The sequence below is a fragment of the Neocloeon triangulifer genome, unplaced genomic scaffold (assembly GCF_031216515.1).
Source record: "Neocloeon triangulifer isolate White Clay Creek 2 clone unplaced genomic scaffold, ASM3121651v1 ptg000014l, whole genome shotgun sequence".
Taxonomy (NCBI): Eukaryota; Metazoa; Arthropoda; class Insecta; order Ephemeroptera; family Baetidae; genus Neocloeon; species Neocloeon triangulifer.
The window spans coordinates 22,561,285-22,583,833 of record NW_026775556.1 but is presented as its reverse complement, the minus strand read 5'-3'; the positions used below and the strand labels follow the sequence as shown (position 1 = coordinate 22,583,833).

Below are 22,549 nucleotides of genomic sequence, written 5' to 3'. Positions count from 1 at the left end.
CTACAATAATAAGTATAGCAATAAATAAAAACTCCAATTGATAAACAAAATAATATAATTTAGAAATACTTTTGTGCAAAATTTGAAGCTATCATTTCACACATTAATGTCCAAATTTCCAATAAATTTTAAATTTACCAATCGTTCGGAATAATAATTGGAAGAACCGTAGGTTCGTGCAAGCAATCGTCTTCGCTCGGCGCGCCTCCACCGCTGCCCTCTAAAATTTTCTCATCGGCCAAATCTTCTTTTTTCTCCTTTGGGTTTTTGCAAGGTTTTGAGGGTTCTGTTGGATTTGCAGGTCGGGCAGGTTCTTCTGATGTGGAAATTTCGGTTGTGGAAGAAGTAGTCGTGCTCGGCTCTTTTGTAGTCGTTCTGGATGGAATGAACATGATGTGTGTGTTTGCTCCGCCTGTCCCGATCGAGAGTGATGTTGATGAAAACGACGACGTATTTACCTTTTTGTCCGTCAACGTGGTGGCATCGGTGGTTGTGGGCAATTTGACCTGTCCAAGAGCGACTGGCTTGATTGAAGTTGACCGAATACGTCTTCGCAGTAATTGTTTACGAGAAGAGGTTGGTGGTTTGAAAATTTTAGCAACGGTCTTTTTTGCATTATTCTTATTGTTCTTCAATGACGAGGTCTCGCCGCTAGTTTTTTTAAAATGACTGCGATAATAAAAATTAACTTCTTTGTGGCGTTGCTTAATTGCATCAAGTGGTGTTCTTCTCAGTGTTCTTGGCGGCCTGTGCAACCAAAATTAAATAGATTTTTTTTTTTTAATTTTCCTATAATTTACCATTTATTGTCGCTGTCGGGCTCATCGTCAATAGATAGGCCAAGCAATTTTCTTCCCAATTTTATTTCTGTAATTTATTTATTAAAATTAAGATTAACTCTTCCTAAGAGTGTTGTTAATTGTTTTAGTGTGTGTAAGTTTTATTTTAATAAAAAAAAAATTTGTTTGAAGAAGTTGACACTCGAGGAAATGAATATGGATATGAAGGGATCGGGAGTTTCCTCTTAGTAAAAATTGTTTAGAGTAGAGCCCTTTGTAATTTTTACTACGAGGAAAAGCCCGATCTCTTCATTTTCCAGCAAAAAGAAATTAATGTAAATAAAAATAATTTTTTAGTTTTAAAATTTATGACAACTTTAATGGTACAATATATTACCAGGAGCTTTGGTTGTGGTGCTAGTGAGTGTGATCACTTTTGGTGCCACACTCTCTTTTGGCATCTCAATAAATCCCTCATCTTCAGGGAAATATTCCTCAGGTTCAGCTACATCTTTGACCCAAATGCCAGTTTCAGTAAAAAATTTCACATCAGATCCCATTTCTCCTAATAAAATTTATTAAAAAAAAAAATTAAATCTGCAATTTTTTTCTTCTAAATTTTAAATTTAATTTACCTGGAGATAGCGCGGGCACTGCCGCTTGAAGAGTGTTGGGTAGAAAATCAGAGATGATGACAGTCATCGTGAAGAGCAGTTTTTGTACCATTATAATTTTTCAAAAATTCAGACCAGAAGATTTAAGAGATCACCGACCACTTGCTTCAGTTCTCGGAAGACAAGTGAGACAAAATCTGTCGGATTTTGACCATTTTGTTCTCATGTACGTCAACAGCAACATTATGTCGCATGTTGTGAAGGAAAATATTAGCCTACATGAATTCAAGTTCAAAAACACTTTTGTAACTGAAGTTGCCGCTGAGATAACATGCAAACAGGTTTAAGTAAATTTTATTATTTAAAAACACGCGTGGAATAACTAATCCCTGGATAAATATCATAAATCACATTTCAAATGCTTAAAATCTAGACTACTCTGCAAATTTGTTTGAAGAAGTTGACACTCGAGGAGATGATCATGGAAATGAAGAGATCGGGCTTTTCCTCGTTGCAAAAAATTGTTTTTATTCAAAAACAAACGGCTCTACCAGTTTCGGTCACGGTCTGCGACCCTATTTCATGAGCAAGAAAAAATACAAAAAATCAGCAATTTGAAATAAGTTTTGAATAAAAACAATTTTTTGCAACGAGGAAAAGCCCGATCTCTTCATTTCCTACTCTGCAAATGTTATGGAATTTAGATTTTTTATGTTTTTCTTAAAAATTGATTAAAAAACGGTCAAATTAATTCTGAACTGATAAAGCGGTGTCATTTATAGACTAGATTCTATAAATTATTCCAGAATTTAATTATATATTGATTTCATATTTGCATTTTGATAGTGAATTTTATTCTAACCAATCGTCTTTCTTGGAAAATTTTTAAAAGGAAAAATATAAACGGATAAAAATGTATTCCAGAAACAACTCTAATTATTAAGTGCATTAGAGTTGGATGATTTTTATTTATAGATTACAAGTTTCTAATTAACTTCATAAAAATAAAAATGCACGAATGGTAGTGTTTTTTAGCTCAAAACACTGGTATTTTTTCTTTCATTAAATTTTCAACATGTATATTTATGTATTCAATACAAAATTTAATATGGAATATTAAAATAAAAAAGACACATTCAAAAGATTTGTCTTTATTTCTTTCATGAGAATACTTCACAAGTGATGCACTATGTATTTTTTATTCAATATGTTTAAATGTGTGTCAGAAATGTTGACCAAACAAGCACTTAGCCCTCCACACAATGATTTTTGCTTGCAAGCAACAGCTGCTTCGAATTTTTTTGTGTATTTTTATTTAATGACACAACTACAGATGAAAAAGGACGTTTCATTAGCACAAACTTCAGGTAGTGGAAACAATTTAGCAGCAGTCCCTCTACAGCCCATTAAGTTTTTTTAGTACAGTAGTTTGTGATTTTGCTTCTTAATAATTCATCTCAAAAGAGAGTCAGCTACAAGTAAGTTAACGTTATATTTGGTTACTAATAAATATCTTGTGGTCTTTAATTTAATAATACACGATGCAGCGCGCAAATTAATGTAGCGATAAAAAATCGTTTCGGAATCATTTCCATTCCTGACATGCTGCTAATATGAAAAGAAGCAACTTGTTAAAAAAAAAATCACCGTGTGTTAATTAGCACTAAACTGTGACTGAGTTCACTCAGCGTTCGAGCGGGGGTATGAGATTGATGCTTCAGCACAACATCCATTGCATGATGCTGTTGTCGTGGCCGCCGGCCGAGATGAGCCGCGAGTCTTCGTGCAGGAAGCGCACGGCCGTCACGTGGCTGCTGTGGCCGCTGTAAGTGTGGCACAAGGACTGAAACGCAACAAATTGAATCATCATTAGTAAATAGTTAAAAAATAAAAATTCCTCCTAAAAAAAAATTACTTTTATGGCTTAAATATTTTTTAAAAAGGTCCCAAGGAAGGTTTTTTTTAAATAAAAAAGATTGAAAAGGCAAAGATTATTATCATGTTATTGTATTAGAATTTATTAAATTAAATTCTTATTTATAAAAAGGATAATATAATTCTAAAATGTTTGTCATCCCTATTTTGAAGAAATCTTTAATTTTATGGCCAAATTGGAGACATTAATAAAAAAAAATTGATGATTTTCCGCATTTTTTTTCTGCATGAAGTAGAATTAATATGATATGTGTTAGTTTGGTAAGCAAATAAAAAATAATGTAATTAAGTTTATTTAGCGCTTATTAATTCTCTTTAAAGATTTGTCTTGTGCTTGAATAATTTAAAATTAAACCTGTGCCAATTTTTAATGGAAATTTGTAAAAATAAGCAAAATCTACAGGTTAAATAAGCCAAATTTTATATTTTATTATAAATTTTAATGTTGAACCTAAAAAATTCAAATCCCATCAAGCCAAGATGAAATAATAATTAAACTTACTCTTGGCTGGCAGGCAGGGTAGGCGTAGAGTTTGACTTTGCCAAAGTCGTCACCCGTCGCGAGCAGTTTTCTGTTGTGGGACCGTTCGCAGCTGTTGACGTCCGTGCCGTCGGCATTTTCAGGCCAAACGCCCAGTGTGTTGAAGTTGAGGGGACAACTCAGGGTCGCCCAGGCCACGTTGCGCATCTGAGTGCTCTGGGGCACCTGTCTGCAGGTACTTGCGTTCCCTATTTCAAAAAATTAGATTTTCGATTGAAATTAATTTCATTAAACTTACAGTAAAGTAATTCGTAGTCTCCAGAGTTGCTCTGAATGAAGTTGCCATCCACAGACCAGTCAAGGTGGGTGATGAAACTAGAGTGGCCCTGGAGAGGAATTTTTAAATAATTAATTTTGCAGTAAAATTTCTTGGATAATTAATTTTTAATAAATTAAATCCTGGATCAAAACCGTGCGTCAAAATAATAATTAATAATTAAACAAAACTAACAACATAGTTAACAACTCAACCGATTTTTATCTATTGGAATACTCAATTAGTGCGAAACCAAATCTACAACAACACAAAATCAGTACCACAAAAAGCACTCTCGACATACCAGCAACGCAAGCAGAGAGGCGCTTCTCTTGCGCTTTCGTTCAGGCTGATGGAATGAGAAAGATTGAACATCCAATTATTAATCACATTTTTTTTTGTAGCATAATTTTGATTAAATTTACGGTGAATTTTCCAACAATTTTAAGTGACTTTGTGCGCTTTTTTCGTGAAACTGTGAGAAATTGAACCTTGATAATATACGTGAACCCATTTGTACACCATTGAAGTTTGATGATGAATGATTGGCGAAGCTAGAGAAAAGTTTCACTTACCACACAGCGGCCGATGCGCTCGAATTTTTTGTACTGCTCGCTGGCTTGATAAACATAAATATTGTTGTCCCTCGAGCCAAGAGCGCATAAGTTGCCGTCAGGGGAAAATTTAATGACCTAGAAATAGATGAAAAATTTAATAGAAAAAAATTTTTGGAAAGGGATGAAAATTTTGAAAAGCATGAAAACGTCGTGAAACGGCTTCTTATTTTAGTGATTATTACCAATGGAACCAAAAATTAAATTTCATGAAAATATTATAAAATAATGTATAGGCATGTTACTATACTATTTTTATAGTTTTTTTTTAGAATTATTTGTATTTACAATTTTATCAAATGAGAACATTTTTTCAAAACATGTTTTAATGTAATTAAAAAATTGTCTTGTAATAATTAATTAAATATAATTTGTTTTTAAATCGTTTTTCATTTGCTTTTTTTAATTAAAAAATCACTGGGACCTTCAATTAGGAAATTTAACCATTGTGCGATTAAATTGATTTAATTTTTTATTGTCAAGTAAATAATACTTTCATTTTTAAATTTGCACTTATTTATTTTAATTTAAATTTTAAGCATTTTAATGCAAATTTTAAAGTGGATAATTTTATTTCATCATTAATATTAAGCAATTGACATTTTTTTACCTGTATAGGTTCTGCTCCATCAACAAGCTGGACCATTAGCTCTCTGGTTTCAGCGTTGAGCACCAGCCAGCGGCCTGTGGTAAGTCCCAGGACGAGGACGGCCCCATCTGGCGAGAAGGCGGCTGATTGAAGAGGCTCTGGCAGGTCAGAACTCCAAACCACCGACCGGGACTGGCCGTCCCACAATCGGACGCAGCAGTCGTGGCCGCCGGTCGCAAACTGTGGCAGCGACGGATGGGCGGCCAACGCCCACACCTCATCAGTGTGGCCGATGGCAACGGCCGCCATTCCAGAGGTCAATGACCCAGCGGCCATCGAGTTCTTGGTGGTGCCTACAACCAGGCGGCCACCGCGGCCAGCGGCAATGGCCCGGACGCCGCCCAGGTCGTCCGGCAACTGTGTCGATGCGCCTGTCGAGCTCAGGGTGTGATCCAGTTGAACAAGGCGACGGTCTTTGCCGCCACCTGAGATGACCTGGCCGTCGTTGGTCACCACCAGACAGAACAAAGGGCCCTCATGCACCGCCCTGACCACCTTGGATACGGTGTTGCCGCCTCGCACCCACACGATGATGTTGCCGTTCGAGTCGCCAGACAGAACTTCACCGTTTTGCGAAAAGGCCAGGCAGGTCACGTACTTGGGCTTTTCGCGGCCCTCAAAGATTCCATTCCTCTTGATCAGGGTGCCGCCCAATTCGTGAGTCCAGAAGGCGATGTGCGACTTCCCGCAGGTCACAATTGTTCCCCGGTCCACTGGGTGCCACTCGGCAGCCACCACCGTATCATTTGAACACTAAAAAAAGAAATTAAAATAAAATTTGATCATTTTTTGCAATAAATGAGAAAAAATAGATGTATTTTTAAATTTGATTACTTTAAAAAAAGGTAAAATAATTTCATTTCTGAATTTTCTAATAGAATTTCTCCAATGAGGCCTCAAATAAACAATTAAGTTAATTTTTATTTAAAAAATTAATAAATTATTCACTTAATGAAATTTCATACTACACAAAGCTCAATTTTTACAGAAAAACTGCATGAAATTTAAAATATCCAAAATTAATTTTTATTTTATTTTAACATGTAAGTTTATAAAAAATCTATAAATTTTATAATTGCTGACCTTCGTTTCTGAGATTTTATGACCTCTCTCTCCTTTTTGCCAGTCCCAAACTGAAATGTTGTGGTCCGGCGCTTCGTCGATGGCACAAAGTAAAGCGCCTCCGTCCTACAAAAAATAATTTTATGTAAAGCATACCAAAAAATACTTTGCCAATCACTTACAGTTTTTGAAAAACTTAGGCAGCAAATGGAGCGCTCGAAATCGCCGATACCAATGACGTGCAGGGTTTGCAGACTCACGGAATTCCAGATTCTGACGTGAGGCTGCAAATCGAAATCTAAAATTAATACTTATTTCTCTTTTTAAATTGTAACAAAACAAAGCGGAACGAATTTGTTAAAAATTTCCTCTCCTGGTAAATTAGCTGCAAACACAAAATTTTAGCAACAATGAACGATAACGAGTTCTTTAATTAAAATCCAGAGTTTAAAATTTAAAATAATAGAAAGAGTGGAAAATTGTATAGAAAAAAGTTATAATACAATATAAATCTGTTATTGACAGCAAAAACAACTGCATTGAAAACAAGTTAACAAGCAGAGATGAATGGTTAGAAGCAGCAAAACAAGAATTCTGCGTGTAAAGTGCGGTTAGAAGCGATCGACGGGATCGAAACCGATCTCGGTTTCGCATCGACACAGAGATCTCGGAACACACACAGAGCGCGCGTCGACATACCCAGTAGTCCGCCTCTGGCGCTGTAATGTCCGGGGGTGGGTTCAACCTCCAAGACTGGGGGTGAAAATGACAATTTTGGTTTTAACTACTTTTATTGTACAAAAAGTGTGCACCGTTTGTGGGTGTGCTGTACAGAAGGCGGCTTGTTTTTGCACAAAGCACTTCTGAACAGCTGTGGGATTAATTATGGTATCTTTACTCTACACTAATTGCTACAAAAAAAATAAAATCCTATTTTTACGAAGAGAATTAAAAAGTTATATTTAAATAACTCACCCTGCCATCCTTTCGATCGTGCCCTGCTGTCTGACCGCTGGCGACGAGCAACTTGTTCGGGTGAATGGCCAAACTAGAATTTGAATTATAACCAAATTTTCAAATTATAACTCAATATAACTATTTATAAATACGATGAGTAATATAGTAAAAGAGAACATACAAGATACTGATCTAATTTTTAAATAATTGTCGTTAAGTATTCTTTACTGGAGTAAAAATTTATAAATTCATTTATAAGACTAAAAGTGACCAACCTTGATTAAAATGAAACTTTAAAGGATGTAGCAATTTTATATATAATTTAAAAGATTAAAAACTGTATAATATACAATATTGAAATAAAATTAAAATATTTAACTTGTTAAACATCAAAATTAAAAACAATATGAAAAAAATTAAATATATATACATTTTTTTTAATAATATATATATTGTAAATTTAAAATATATAAAATTTAAGCCAATTTTGATATTTAAAATTTCAGTAAATGCACTAATAAGATCTATGTACACAAAAAATAATTAATTATTCAAAAAAATTTTGTTTAGGATAATTTTTTCATTCTTTTTTAGGCATTTGTTTTTAGGAAGATTCATTTTATAAATTTGATTGACGCCGTCATCACCTTTTGACGTCGTCCGTGTGTCCGAGGTAGTGCCTCTGGGACTGCTCGTCTATGTTGAGCAGCACAACGGCGGCCGCGATGAAGTAGACCACCTCACCCGTGGGCAGCAAAAACACATTGGAGCGGCAGTCGCGGCCTCTGTAGCCGTACCTGCGTTCCCTCGCTAAGGAAAATCTCAAAACTTCTTCTTTTCATAATTTAATTGCCAAACGAGCCGAGGTAATTTTTAATAACAGGTTCCATTCCGCGCATTTTTATGATGAAAAAAGGATACACCCATTCGAGTTTAAGGCGCTGCTGCGGGGCAGTGGCGACCTTGGTGATCTCGAACGACGGAGCCACGTCCGAGGGTGCGTGCAGGATGACAGGCCGGCCGCGGAGGAACATGCGCACGTAGCCCTCTTCTTCGTTGTAGATCGCGTCTCTCACGCTAATCAGTGGCACAAACAAAAGTTTTCAAGTCGGTCCCATCATATTAGGGCGATGGAAAAACAAAATTTAATTTAAAAAAAAAATATATGGCACAAATGAGAATTGCGTTGATGATCATTTTTAAATGAATTTATTTAAAAATAAATCATTTTCAATTATAAAAATGTTATTGAATTGCAGTATGAGAATTTTAAAATTGCCGGAAAAAATTAATTATTCTTGAATAGAAAATTTATTTAAAGTGATTGGAATCAATAAGCGTTTTATAAAATAATTCAGACTCCTTACAGTAAATAGTTTTATTCTTGAATTTCGTATAACACAAAATTTCATGGACTGATCGACTGATGAGAAAATCATGATCGAAAAATTCACATTCCCATCAAAAAATTGTAAAGAATTAAAACAGGGGCTCATCGAAAGTTCAAATTTTCCTGCTAAGTTCATTCAAACCTTCTGTTTCAATAAAAAAATTCAAATATGTATAATAGGCAAGTTTCAGATTAAATCTTTGCTCAAGATTTTCATACTTTTGGAGAGGAAGGTGACCTTTGATTAACCCATGCGAAATTTTTCATTTGCGATTTCGATTTCAGTCTAAAAATTTGGTGTTTTTTCTAATTCAATTAATAAAATCATTGAAATGCACATAATTTGTCCTTTTTTTAGAGAAAAAAATTAGAAATTTTGCATGTTTCTTCCTCATGGTGCAAGAGACTTTGCAAATAACTCGCGATATTTTAATCTTCAATTAATTATTTCTGACGTCGTTGTTACTTTGAAGAGACTTTTAAGGAGAGATCATCAGATTAAAAAATAAATCTCCAGATTTTTAGAAATTTCTATTATAAATTATAATGCTCAAAATAAAATTTATGTCTTTATAACGAGCTAGTTTGACAAGTCTCGCCACCATAAATCATCGCAAAGGACAAATTATCGTTTAGCTCAACACTCCACGCGAATTGTATGCATATAATGAGACGTGCAAAAGCAGTGCGTGTTGCAAACGCGGAACAAGAGGGCGTTAATACATTTTTAGACAAATGGCTCTTGAATTTATCAAAACGAACGCACCTCGTTCCTTAAGCGGATCGAGATGATGCGAAATCCATCTCTTTCCACCTCCACCCGCCGCGAGGTGAAAAATACATGAGCTCGCAGCAGCAAATTTAGGGAGTGAGCAAAATCTTCAATTTTGCCAAGTGTGTTAATAACACGTCCGATTTAACAATGCGCGAAACCTTGGCCTTTGATATTAATACTGTATATGGCGCGGCCATGAGAAAAAGTGCCCACTTGACGTGCGCCTCCAACACTCTCATCTTCTTCGAAATGATTTTTCCACATTGACCGAAACGAGAAATGCAAATAGAACGAAGAGATTATTATATATAGAGGCGCGCACAAGACGGGAGCGACTTGTGCAAGTCAGGCGACGTCTTGTTTGATTTAACAAGAGAGAGAAAACTTGTGCTTCGGAAAATAAGGTGCGAGAGATATTGTGCTTTAAGTGGCAATTCACATTTGTGCAAAAAAGAGAGTCAAGTTTGGATATAAAAACGATTTTTTTTTTTTTAAACGAGTGTCATACCCATGCTTGTAAGTGATGTGATTGTACTGTTGTTGAGGGTTGACTGGCTTCATGTACAGGTTAAACAAGGACTTGGTCGCTAATCTACATATATGATAAAAAAAAGGCATAAATAGAAAACGTGCTGCTCAAAATCAACAGGCTGGTTATAAAACAGAAGGAAAGTTTTTAAATTAATCAAAGTATAGATACACACACAGTGACATTGACAAACACAAAAAGTTTGGCTAAATAAAAATTCAAATAAGTTTTTTACTTCCTGGAAATAAGTAAACATTTTGTAGTATCTTTGGAAATGTAAACATAAAATAAAAAATTGATTCGGTTCAGTTTATGGTGCATTTGAATAATTGAAAATTTAATTTACTACGATTGGAAAACGAGAAAAATTTTGTTAGAGGAAATCTGATGAAAAAAATTTTACTTTTTTTTAAACATTATTCTTGACTATGATTTATTCAAAGAAAACTGGAAAAATCTGAAAAAATCAAATTTGGATGCTTGATTCTTTTGATTGTTTTTTTAATAATGAAAATTATGTAGATAATTTTAGTTCCTTGACAGAACGCGGATAGAATTCTGGATGAAGAATTGAAACTAAAATTTTATGCATGAAAACAAATTATTAATACAATAAATTAGAAAATTTAAAATTTTATGATTTATAACGAAATTTGTATTAAAAATATAATGTTTGAACAATAAAATTGCTGTTAATATTAAAAAATAAATGATAATAGTTTAAATATTTTTAAAATTATTTTACTAATGAATGTAATATATTCATTTTAATCTCATTAAAATTTAAAACTTTATAATTTAAAAATAATTATTACTTTATTCAACTTTAAGATGCATTAAGCATAGAAATGAAAAATGTTTTAAAAGTAAGAACTTTATAAAAAGCAAAAGCATCAAACAATCCATTAATTAATTGAAAAAAAAATGAACAGATTTTTTTTATTTCCGACCGTTTCGGACAGTGTTTGTTGTGTGGTTAGTGAATGTTTGATCTGACCTGGAGGCGGCTGCCATCGGACTGTGCGGAGAGGTGAGCGGCGAGCTGGCGCTTCCGTTGAAGTCGCCGGTGGAACTCCAGCGTTTGGCCAGGCTGAGGCTGGAGAGGGCGGCCGCGCGGTGTCCGGGGGACGGAGGCGTGGGGGTCGGGCCCGAGGAGCGCGACTGCTGAGGCGCGGGCGACGCGCTCTGCTGCGGCGTGTGCGTGGGCGACGGGGACGGCGAACCGCCGCCCGACGCCGACGATGGCGAGTCCGAGTGCAGCGAGCCGGTGCTCTGGTAGTGGACGGCCCTGCTCCGCTGTGGAAGCTGCGAAGGCACCCTCATCCCGCTCTGCGGACGCAGACGCACCCCCGGCGCTTCCTTCGGACCAACTGAAACTGCCAACCAAATTTCAATTATCTTCTGCCATAAAGGGTGGAAATTTACTGGGAAGGCGTAAAAATGAGCAACAAAATTGGGCGTTGATTTGATTTTTATAATTGCATATCGCCTTGTTGTGAATTTATGCACTTGACCTTTGGGAGGGGCTATTGATTTTCTTGTTTATAACTTAATTATATTTAGAGTTTCTTTTGTTTTTTTTATCAATTTTGTAAATCTTGGCCATTCATCCATCAGCATCAATATTATTCTAAATTCATTGAAAACAACTAATGCGCACTATAAACAAAAATTTAATTCACTTGATTTTATTTCATCATTGCTAAAAAATTTTCATAAAATATATAATGATTCCAATTTAATCGTTGATGCAAAATGATTAAGGCAAATAAAAATGTACATGTTAAATTGAAAGAAATTTATAAGAATTTTATTTTTTAGGAAACATTTCTTTCTAAAGTATTTTCCTGCTTAACGATTACCTTGCCAGGTACATTTTCAATTATAATTTAAGCATTATTTGGAAAAGAATAGTTTTTACAATAAAGAGTCCGAAATTTAAATGTAAACCAATTTATTTTCAATATTTTATATTTAATTTTTGTGATTGACTTGATGTAAGATGTTGTGAATTTCATTGTATTTGAATAGAGAATAAATAAACAAAGATTGTTATTACTATTTCATAATTTCAGTTTTTAAATTTTATATCTTCAAAATAGAACAAATTTATATGGGAAACTTTTGGTTTATTTATTCTATAATCTGTTAAAAATTTACTAATTTTATAAAGGCTTCTGCTTTTTTTAGTAATTTCATTTCAAATGGGATTGCATTCAACTACAAACCTCTCATGGGACCATTTCTCGAAGGTGTGGCCGGTTGAATTTGGGGCTGCAATCGGAAGGGCGGATTCTGTCCAGCAGAGGTCAACTGACCCTCCAGAAGGTTGACGCGACGCAACACGTCGGCCAGCGTCGAACGCAGGCACACAATCTCATCGGCCTGTGTCAACGCTTTCTGCTCGAGGGCGGCCACCCTTTCCCGCAGCGAGTCGTTGTCCGCCTCCATCATCTCATCTGATCAACAGATATTGACATAATTAATTTTAAAACATCTGCAAGTGACAGACAAGCATAAATAATAGTATAATAAACATTTATTAATTTAAGTGTCATTTTTCTCTCTCCAAAACTTTATTAATAAAATACACTTTCTGTTCTCATTTTTCCAAATTAGCAGACAATTTTAATGTTAATAAGTTATATTTTTAGAGCTTTTACAAAAACATGTAATTATTAAAGTACACTAAATTGTCTTTCCGGAGCGTTAATCTTTTTTCTCTTGGAATTCCCGGTGGAAATTATTAAAAAAAATCGATTACTACAGCGACCTTGGGACTACTTTTGTCTTATGCCATCGGTTTACCGAAGCGAGGGAAAACTTATTCTCGGTTAAGTTTGATTGATAGGCATAATAATATGCGTGTCAGGAGGGCGAAAGGGCGTCCGTTTGTTTCGCGAAATAATCGCTTATCGGCGGAAGGGCGCCTGATGAGGGTGCGCGCCTTAGAAATAAAAATAAACACCTAAACAAGCAGGCGCAGGCACGCGAGCCATCGACGCGCTGATCGATTTCGCGCCGACGATTCCAAGATTACCTTTCAACCGAGTTAATTGAATGAAAAACTGAAACGCTGATTGAGCTGTAAATTGTGCATGGCGAGAAAGAGAGAGTTCGCTGGTGCGATCGAAATAAAAATAATGCAACAAAGACCCAAGTTAAAAGTAAATTGGCGTATCAAGCAGCTTGTTGTATTTAATCTACTTTTTAATGGTAATTTTATAACCAAAACGAAATAAATTAATTCAGATTTAGATTTTTGTTGTTTTTTTTTCGCTGTCACAAATTGACTATATCACGGCGAAAAAATCAGATGTATGCAAGTAGGAATTTTTTTCGTGTTTCTTGGACTCAAGAAAGTCAGCAGCATCTGTAAAAATTTTGATTCAAGCCAGTAAAAAAATTATTGAAATCAAAATTTTTCAGGGAAAGAAATTTTCTGATATCAATATTATATATTTATTTTCCTGAAATTATCAAAACCTAAATCTACATTCAAGAAAAAATTAATTGATATGAAATTTCAAACGTTATTTTAGCTGAGGCCGAAAAGCAATTTGAGGCGAGTAAAATGGATATTCCAAAAAACATTCCTCACACAGGAGCTCTTCTTTTTTCTTTCAGGATCGGTTCTTTGGAAGATGCTTGACTGTGATTTCTTTGATTGGATTCGTGGAAAATCAATAAAGAAATGAACAATTTGTTGGAGAAGTTAGTTGCAATTTTACCGACAAAAGGAGGCGCCTTAGAGTGAGTCGAGTCCAAGTCACGACCTCATTTAGACCATTTACCGCCGCGCACAAAAGGCGGAAAGCGATAATGCAAACTCATTCTTTGTAAGTAGCTGCGATTCAACTTCGCGGCAGTGAAGTTTCTTTAATATTTAACTTTCAGATCGGCTCCACTTTTCACACAGAAACACAACATATGGAATCATCTTTTATTCATGTTTCGCAAAACTGAAACGTTTTATTTTCTTCAACATCATTTAACAAAAATTATTTATATACCACTAGGTGAAAGAAGTGTTTCTGATTCTTTAATTGTCTTAAAATTTATTCTCAATGTGAGATTTTCAGAATCTCGGAATTGATATTCTAATATAAAATTGTGCAAATAAAAATGAATTTTTTAACTTTCCTGATGTAAAATATTATTTTTCAGTTTTTTGGTTTCAATTTCTGAATTTAAATTTTGCTATTGCTACTGATTGACAATATTTGATTCGAATTTCATTAGAAATTTTGAGTAAAGAATTGACCTTTGAATGAAAGGGTCTTCATTAAAAATCACTGCCCTTTTCAATTTTAGAACAAAATTTAAATTAAATGAATTATGAAATTTCTTATCTGATAAAGAATCTGGAAAAATTTCTTTCCAAAGTTATACTTTTAGCGACAGATTAACCTTTTCGATTACAATAATTTAAGCTTATCGGAAAAAATAGGCTTCATAACCAGTCAATTTAATTAAACTGAATTAAACGAAAGACAGTTATAATTATAAAATTATATTTTATAGTTTTAACCATCAATTAGTTACGCACCTGACTTTCTGAGAAAAAAAAAATTAGTATTTTCATTTAACATTTAATTATTTCTTCCTACAGAGAAAGCTTGTAGGGTAATGAGCCACCTAGAGCTTCCGACCAAACGAAAAATAATTTTCTCTCAAATTAAACTACTCGAAATTAATAACTTCCTAGAAAAAACCCGGCTAATTTGGATTTGCGAGCGATTTGAATTGCTCGAATGCGGTTCAATTCGCGTTCGCCGCCTGGCGTCAGCTGATCGGCCAAATGCTGATGCAGCGGCACAAATGCTCTCGCACTCGAGGACCCTTTTCGAGACAAAGCACTGCTCGTTATCTACTCACTCCAGGCCTCCTCGACGGCGGCCATGGTGCTGTCTCTGGACTTGACCGGGTCCATGTCATCTGGGGGCTTCACGGGCCATTCGGAAAACAGCTGCCTCTGATCTCGATCGACTCCTTCGGACGGAAAACAGCCCTCGCCAGTCTGCCAGTCTGGCCCCGAGCAGAGAAAAAAAACACCCCCTCGCCGCCGCCGTCAGCTGAGTGCGCATCTCGACATTCGGTGCATGCGTGCTCGCGGCCAACTCGCGGCGTGTAAAAAAACAAACGCGACTCGCAACAACAATGAAATGTGTTCCCCTTCACGCTTGACTCGCCGCGAGAAATGCTCGCTGCCGCGGCTCCCAACTAACTGGATGAGAGCAAATACGTGCAATAATTGCATAAAGGTGACTTGTTCCGCCAATCATCTGAGACGCAAATTACGCGAAAAATTTAATATGTCATTACATATAGAACGGTAATATGAGTATTAAAATTTGTATATATGCTTTTTCAAATTTTCATATAATTGAACAAAAAACTTACTTGACTTACTTCCTATTCAGTTATATTATATTTCATATAATTTTGCACTAATGAGAATCATGATTAAGTCCTGATCTTCATTAATTTTTTTAAAACACCAATTTGGGCCATACTGCGCCATATTAAAGAATTTTTTCAATTTAAATTTTATATGATCGCTCAAAGATTACAAAATTACAAATAGGAAGTTCTTTCTTCTCAAACTAATATCTTTAAAAAAACTTTCCGTTCTTTTTTTTTAAATCTTCCAATCATAAAATAGTGCCATGCCAATGATAACAAAAGATAAACGCGGATAAGGGTATTTTATATATTTTTTTTAATACTTCTTAAGAAGCATTAAAACTCAATTCAGTTCAGTCATTATATTTCGTTTATATGATCTTTATTAAGCTTTAAAATAATGTATGGGATAAAAAAGGTATGCTAACATCCTAAAACATTTTAAACATTGACGTTTCGTAAATGACTTAATTTAATGTAAGTTGCTACAATATTCAATTTTTACGCTTTAGACACGTTCATAAATTTATTATATTTAATTAAATTATGTAATAAATATTATTTATACACAAATAACACAATAAAAAAGTTTTTTAATTAAATTAATATATAATTTTAATATATTATTAGTAAAATGTTAAATAAATTAAATACAGTATTTAAAAAAATTATTAAAATAATCACATAATTTGAGTAGAATAAACAACAATAAATTAAAAAATAAACTGATTACTAAAATGATAATATTGTATTATTTTTGTTATGAAAAAAATACAAATATAGTTTACAGAGTATAATAATGTTTCTTGTTTATTTATGATGATTAAGAAACAACAAGAGGCAGGTTTACGAGTTTACAAAAAAATCTAAATATTAAGAATTTGATGTGAATCTGGAGTTTTGTTTAACGTGACTCAAAACTGCAACAGCAAAAATGAAGCTCTTCCGCTTCTTTGTACTGTTTTTATTTTTATGAATACTTTTTTTGTAAAAGTAATATCGTAACAATCAAATCACATACAATGCTTTAAATATTTTATGTGATTTTATGTTTATAAGAATTTTAATAGTTACACAATTAATTTATATATTTCCCATTTAATTTTAAACTTCTTCTTGAATTCAAATTGCATAATTGCCAACTATATTTAATCTTTGCACTGAAAACTATAATATGACTTTCAGACTTTTACAGGTAAAAACCTTTCCCTTTTGCAGGTTAATGACCAAAAAAGTAATCCACGTCTTGCGATCGTCACTTTTATGTCAGATTCAATCTGCAATCCCACACTGCAGCTGCGTCCAGTCAAAAGCTGCATTTTATAATACTTTGATGGTTGGATTTCTCGAATCTCAATTAAACCATTCTTCTCGTGTATCGGCCGCGCGGATTACCATATGTGCCGCTAATACCAAATTTAGACAACCGTTTTTATGGTTGCCTAATCCGAACCTGTTGAATCGGAACGAATTGAGCGGCAGCTGTTCCTTTTGCTGCGCGAGCCGCCGCTTCCTTTTTTCGTTTCTCGCCACAAAACAATCGCACTTTGGGGACAGACTTGACTAGCGAAAATTAAAAAACGGCCAGGCCGAATTTCGTGCAGGGCGGGTGCGATTTGGCACCACGATAAGAGCAAAAGCCTCTCATAACGTTATTTGTCAGCGTGCAGGAGAAAGCTCTGCGGCCTCGGAGGTCACGAGAGTGCGATTCATTATTGCCATGTGCGCCAAGCAAACCGACCGTCGGTCGATTGCTTTTCGTTTGCCAACTGCGTCTCCTGAATTCCTTTCGAGCACTCCGAAGGACGAACAGCAGTAAAGAATTTCAGAGGAATATCTTCTTTTAAATTTGTGAAGCTAAATCAGAAAACGTTTACCAATTTAAAATCTAAAAAGAAAAGAAGAATAAATAATACTGCAGACAAATTTTGTTATTTAAATTTAAAATTAATGAAGCCCAAATTTCAGGAAAGGGTGTGGAATTAAAAATTAAAACGATTCTAGATAATAATAATTTAATAATAATAAAAACTAAATTTACGTTACATTTTCCTAAGATGAGCATTTTATTTAAGACATTTATTTACATATTTATTAATTTAATGTGCCTTTTGGTTTCTTTGGAAATAAGTTTTGTCAAAATTTTCTAAAAAGTAATAGAATTGAAATAAAAAGGCCCACTTTTGACCTTTTTTAACATAATAAAAAATTTTAATAAATTTATTTAACAGACTTTTAATCTAATTTATAGCAAATAAATATACCAAAATAATTAAAATAAGTGTTTAAAATTCCTATTCCAACTGATCAAGGCTTTCGCAGAAATGTCTGTACCGTCTATTCATGGCGTTCCAGCTACTGAATAGGCCAAATAAATACTAAAGAGGCTGCCAAAAGTCGTGAAGTTTATTTGCTTCGTTGCTTTTTACAACCCGCGGTATTCATGGAGTGTATTATTTATTTCTCTTTCTGCGCTAAGTAAGCATAAGTTGGCGATTCATGCAAATTCATTGAGAAAACGTCAGTGGGCACCTCGAGAAGTTGCGGATAAAATTGCTTTATTTATTATACAATAGGGCGGTATAGCGGGTGTGGTCTCAAAGGATTAAATGAGACAGTTGGCCATTCTTCAAAATGCAAATCCGACTTTGATGAGAATTGATCATCTCTGGCAGGGATTTTGGCATCAGCATGAATTTTTAAAAGGTCATCTATTGTTTTGAGAGGGAATTGCATGATCGGATTCCGAGCCGGCATAATTCAACGCAAACAACGAGACCGAATTGGCATTCTGTGGCTGCCACCGATAAGAATTTCACGTCAAAAGCAAACGGCTAAGCTAGAAACGCTATAGATAAGATAACAATGTGTACCGGTGTCTTCCTATGCAAGTCAAAACACGCTGCCGACTGACGGCGTCGTTTGTTCATAAAATGCAAAGCAATAGAATGTGTTTGCAGAGTTCATTGAACAATGAAATGCAATTAAATTTGATTTAGAACTTTATAATATTATATCAAAATTATATGCAAATTATTCTCCTAGGTAATTTTTGTCCTTCAATTTCATGAATTTGAAAAATGTTGCAGAGTTTTTGTGTGTTTATTTTAGGCAATTTTATAAAATATTATTATTTTACTGCTTAAGTGCGCAAATATAATTAAGTTTTAAATTTTTATTATACTGAAAATAATTGATTTGAAAATATTTTTTCCGAATTCCTAAAATTTTCTCTTTGAATAATTGTAATTTACCTTTTTTTAAATTAAAAATATAAGTACATTGTTATTTAAAATAAAATTACTTACCAAATTCGACTGACGAGGCTGCGGATGGCGACGAGGGCCCCGCATCGTCCCCTTTAATCCTCATCGCAGCTCCTTGAAGCATCAGTCCATAATCTGAAATTCAATATCAAGGTTGGGTGAATAAAAGCGGCAAATTGATTCACTTTAAAAGGGAAACTGACAAAGACATGCAAGTGAGAAATTCCTTATATTGTTGATTGATCATCTTTTCACGCTAATTACCGTGACTCATTGCAATAAAATGCTTTTATTGGTGCAATTACTGCCATAATTACACCCGTGCCAGATTATGATGTAACAGAACCATTAACGTGGAAGTAGGAAGATTAATGACTAAATGCGCTGCTCTGATAAATGAAGTAAAAGTAAACAAACTGTCCAGCATTAATGGACCTAAAAAACTGTTTATTTAATTTAAGAATAATCAGCACAAATTTTGACTTATAAAATAAAATTTTTTTGTAAAAAACTATGTTCAACTTTTATGGACTTCAATCAATAAATATTAATTATTTTCTTGGTCTAGGAAAAAAATTTGAAGAAAGAAGTGAGAAAATAAAAAAAAGTTTTGACCGAATTATTATTTATCTCATTATTTTCATCACATTAGGTTTTTCTTTTGAATATTTAATAACTTTTAATTTAAATGATTTAAATCGTGACTAATTTGGGAATGAATTTTTTTATGAATGACCGCACTGGCTGTTGTCACACGAGTGTCTGTCTCGAGGTGGATTTTGACGGACGTTCGGTGGGCGCAGCATCACAGGAAGGGCGGAATGAGAAACAAAGCATCAGAACCGTGACTTTGCCGCAGCCAAGCTCACGGCAAGGATGGATAGATTAATTTCAGGGAGCGCCGTTTTTTTTTTCAGAGCACAGATCGCATTTCACTCTTTCAAAAACAATAAGCAGAGAGCCAATGTGGCGAAAAATTTAATTTATATTTTATGCGAATCGCAAACGTGGCAGAACAGGTTGATGATGCGAATATAATGTAATTCTAGAAAGTGTATTGTGTGAATTTTAAATGGCGAATACACCGAATATTTAATTCCTATTTAAAGTATCAAATTAATATCACTTTGAGATGTTGTAAAAATAAGAAGTGACGTATCAAGCCATTATAATCAATCAATAAAATGTCCATGTTCAATTTGAAAATAAATAATAAAAATATGTTAATATTAAGTGATTTAAATTAATAAAGGGAAGCACGAAAAAAAATTGTCAGTGACTGTTTGAAAGTTTTTCTGAGGAAATAAAAAGTTGTTTTTTCATATTGGTTCATATGAGCAAAATAATTATATTTTTTTAATAAATTTACTATTATTAGTTTTGTACAACAGTTTGCAACTATTATTTAATAATATTTGTTTTCATTTAAATTTTACTGATTATTATACAGTTTATTATATTAAATTTGTTTTTATATATTTATTAAATTTATTATTTTTTATATTATTTTAAACAATTTTAGTTCTTCCAAAAGCTCTAAGAAATTATATAATTAGAGTTCATAATATTATTTTGTTAAATTATAAATTTTCATAGCCCAAACTACAATCTTAGGCTTGCATTGAAAATTGATTTTTTTGATATAATAATTGCATTACAATAAATTATAAAATTTTAATATAAAAAACAAAATGTTTTTTCTCTCTCTGACAGTTAAAATTGGCTTTATCAGTGCACTTAAGGAGTTCATTGTTGATTTTTTTCTTATCAATTTAAAGTTTCCTAGGTATATTTTTAAATAAATTTTTTAATTACTCTAGGAAAATTGCAAGAAAATAATTAAATAATTCCAATTTATCATTGATTTTTTTTTGTATTCTTGTGGTTTTGGATTACTGTTACCACTTAATTTATTTCTTGAAACCGCTATAACTATTTGCTACAAAAACCAGTTGCCGGTCAGGTTTTGATAAGAAAAAAATTACAAACGCACAAGAGCAAAACCTGCATAATTCAAACTTTCAGGGCAGGTTGGCGATAATTACAAGAGTGAAGCTGCGTCCGACACACCTTTTTTGCAGTCAGGTCGAGAATTCCACAAGTATGAAAAAATGCACTTTGCTTAAGGTATGCGCACAAGACAATTAATTGCGTTTGCCGGCGGGCCTGAATCACTCGCCCTTGGCCGCGGAAGGCGCCGAATAATAATAATCGTCCTAAACTATTACACACGGCGCGGCTCTAACCGACCATAAAAGTGCACGCAATTACGACAGAGCAGAGAACCGTCGAGCTTTAAAAAAGCAAAAAAATAATATTAAACACCGACCTGCTGTTGACGACGGCGGATCGTTGCAAGCGAGGGGAAGCGCGGCGTCCGGCAAAGTCTCAGGTCAGACCCTGACGGCCTCCTCCTCAGGGTATGCTCAGGTTCTGCAAGGGCCACGTCCACTCGGGTCAGACCAACCTGTCTGAGTCACTCGCAACTTTATATATTATCAATCGCGGCAGCTCGGTCGGTCGCACCTGGCCCAACTCGGGACAACTCGCGACTCTCAACGCTTCGTGCAGCTTGCAATGAAATGAACCTACCTGTTTTCGCTGCCCCTCTCCGACGCCCCCACCAGCTGCTCCATCCGCCGGCCAAGGCCAATTTTTGTTTGATAACACACAAAATAATGTTTAATGCAACTGCATTTACAAAGGGCGCTCTCTTTCTTTCTTTGTGACATTCACAGTGGGTTGAAAGGGTTCAAATCTCTTCCGCCGGCGAAGAGAACATTTATTTATTTATTCAGAGTATGGCTGGCCTGTTTTTTTTTCTTGTACGACATTGCGGAGTTCATCGCCAGGTGTTATCGGCCTGCTTGAATTTGAATTCATTGAATTTTTTTCAAAGGAGTTCTATTTTTAGAATTCATCTTTCGTCTCCCCTGAGACGTTTGTCGCGGTTTTACTCGCAGTTCGTGGAAACGGGAAAGCAATGCGGATGCTAGGAACTCAGGAAACGTTTCTGCAAAGCCCAACACTCCGTGTTTAATCATACTAATTAATAGTCTTTATAAGATAACAAGATAAGAACTTCTAATGCTCTTATAAATTTTGTAAGCTATGGTGGAGGTGAAATATAAATTGCAAATTTGTTATAATAGTTAAAAATGTTTTATATTATAAATAGTATACAAAATGTTATTGAGAACAATTTTAAACGCCACACTTTCTCTTATATCATATATTTTAATTATTAAATTTAAATAAAATAATATTACACAATTTTTTAACGTAACAAATGAATAAAATTAATTTATTTTAATAAAAACTTAATTGCTTTGCTGCACAAAATTTAAAATATTTGAATAATTTTAGTTAATCTTCATAATTTAAATTTTTTATAAATTGCAATTTTTTTTAATTAAATGAAATTATTGAAACAGATTTTCAAATAATGTGTGTAGAACACAATTATGAGCTATAAGCTATAACTAAAATGTTTGGGTTGAATAATGGGCCCAAAATTAATCCAGTTACGCAGTTTATTTAACTTTGCGCCTGAAAAATACAAAGGCGAGACAAATATTGCATAGTTTTTTTTTAAATTTGTAAAATTTTTTTTAAATTGAAGCAATTTTTTTGGAGGTCAAATAAAAAATAAAAAATCATCTAAATAAAATTAATGAATGCTCGATGCACTGTAAAAAATTTTTTTTTTTTAAATTGCATTTCAATACATTCAAATGTGCTGTGAGCGAAGCATCTAGAACGAAACAAACATGCAA

The 22,549-nt window shown here is 34.1% G+C and overlaps 2 protein-coding genes across 7 annotated transcripts; both read right to left on the bottom strand.

The window, feature by feature from the left end:
- Positions 1-134: 134 nt before the first annotated feature.
- On the bottom strand, positions 135-1,564 carry LOC132201870 (uncharacterized). Its single transcript, XM_059628402.1, has 4 exons — positions 1,415-1,564; positions 1,177-1,344; positions 801-867; positions 135-747 (listed from the first exon to the last, which is right to left on the bottom strand). The coding sequence occupies exons 1-4, from the start codon at positions 1,503-1,505 to the stop codon at positions 135-137; spliced, it is 939 nt and encodes a 312-aa protein (XP_059484385.1). The 5' UTR covers positions 1,506-1,564.
- A 964-nt stretch (positions 1,565-2,528) lies between these two features.
- Positions 2,529-21,348, bottom strand: LOC132199704 (echinoderm microtubule-associated protein-like 2). Of its 6 annotated transcripts, XM_059624630.1 has the most exons (17): positions 21,103-21,348; positions 18,816-18,908; positions 12,330-12,560; positions 11,099-11,477; positions 10,081-10,164; positions 8,329-8,484; positions 8,055-8,204; positions 7,426-7,498; positions 7,150-7,203; positions 6,633-6,734; positions 6,472-6,576; positions 5,350-6,141; positions 4,701-4,817; positions 4,430-4,474; positions 4,108-4,195; positions 3,831-4,057; positions 2,529-3,236 (listed from the first exon to the last, which is right to left on the bottom strand). In XM_059624630.1, exons 2-17 carry the CDS (start codon positions 18,895-18,897, stop codon positions 3,111-3,113), a joined length of 2,811 nt encoding a protein of 936 aa, XP_059480613.1. In that variant the 5' UTR covers positions 18,898-18,908; positions 21,103-21,348; the 3' UTR covers positions 2,529-3,110. The 6 variants fall into 6 exon arrangements, with proteins under 6 accessions (XP_059480613.1, XP_059480615.1, XP_059480617.1 ...); XM_059624632.1 differs by lacking the exon at positions 4,430-4,474; XM_059624634.1 differs by lacking the exon at positions 7,150-7,203.
- Between the last annotated feature and the right edge of the window lie 1,201 nt (positions 21,349-22,549).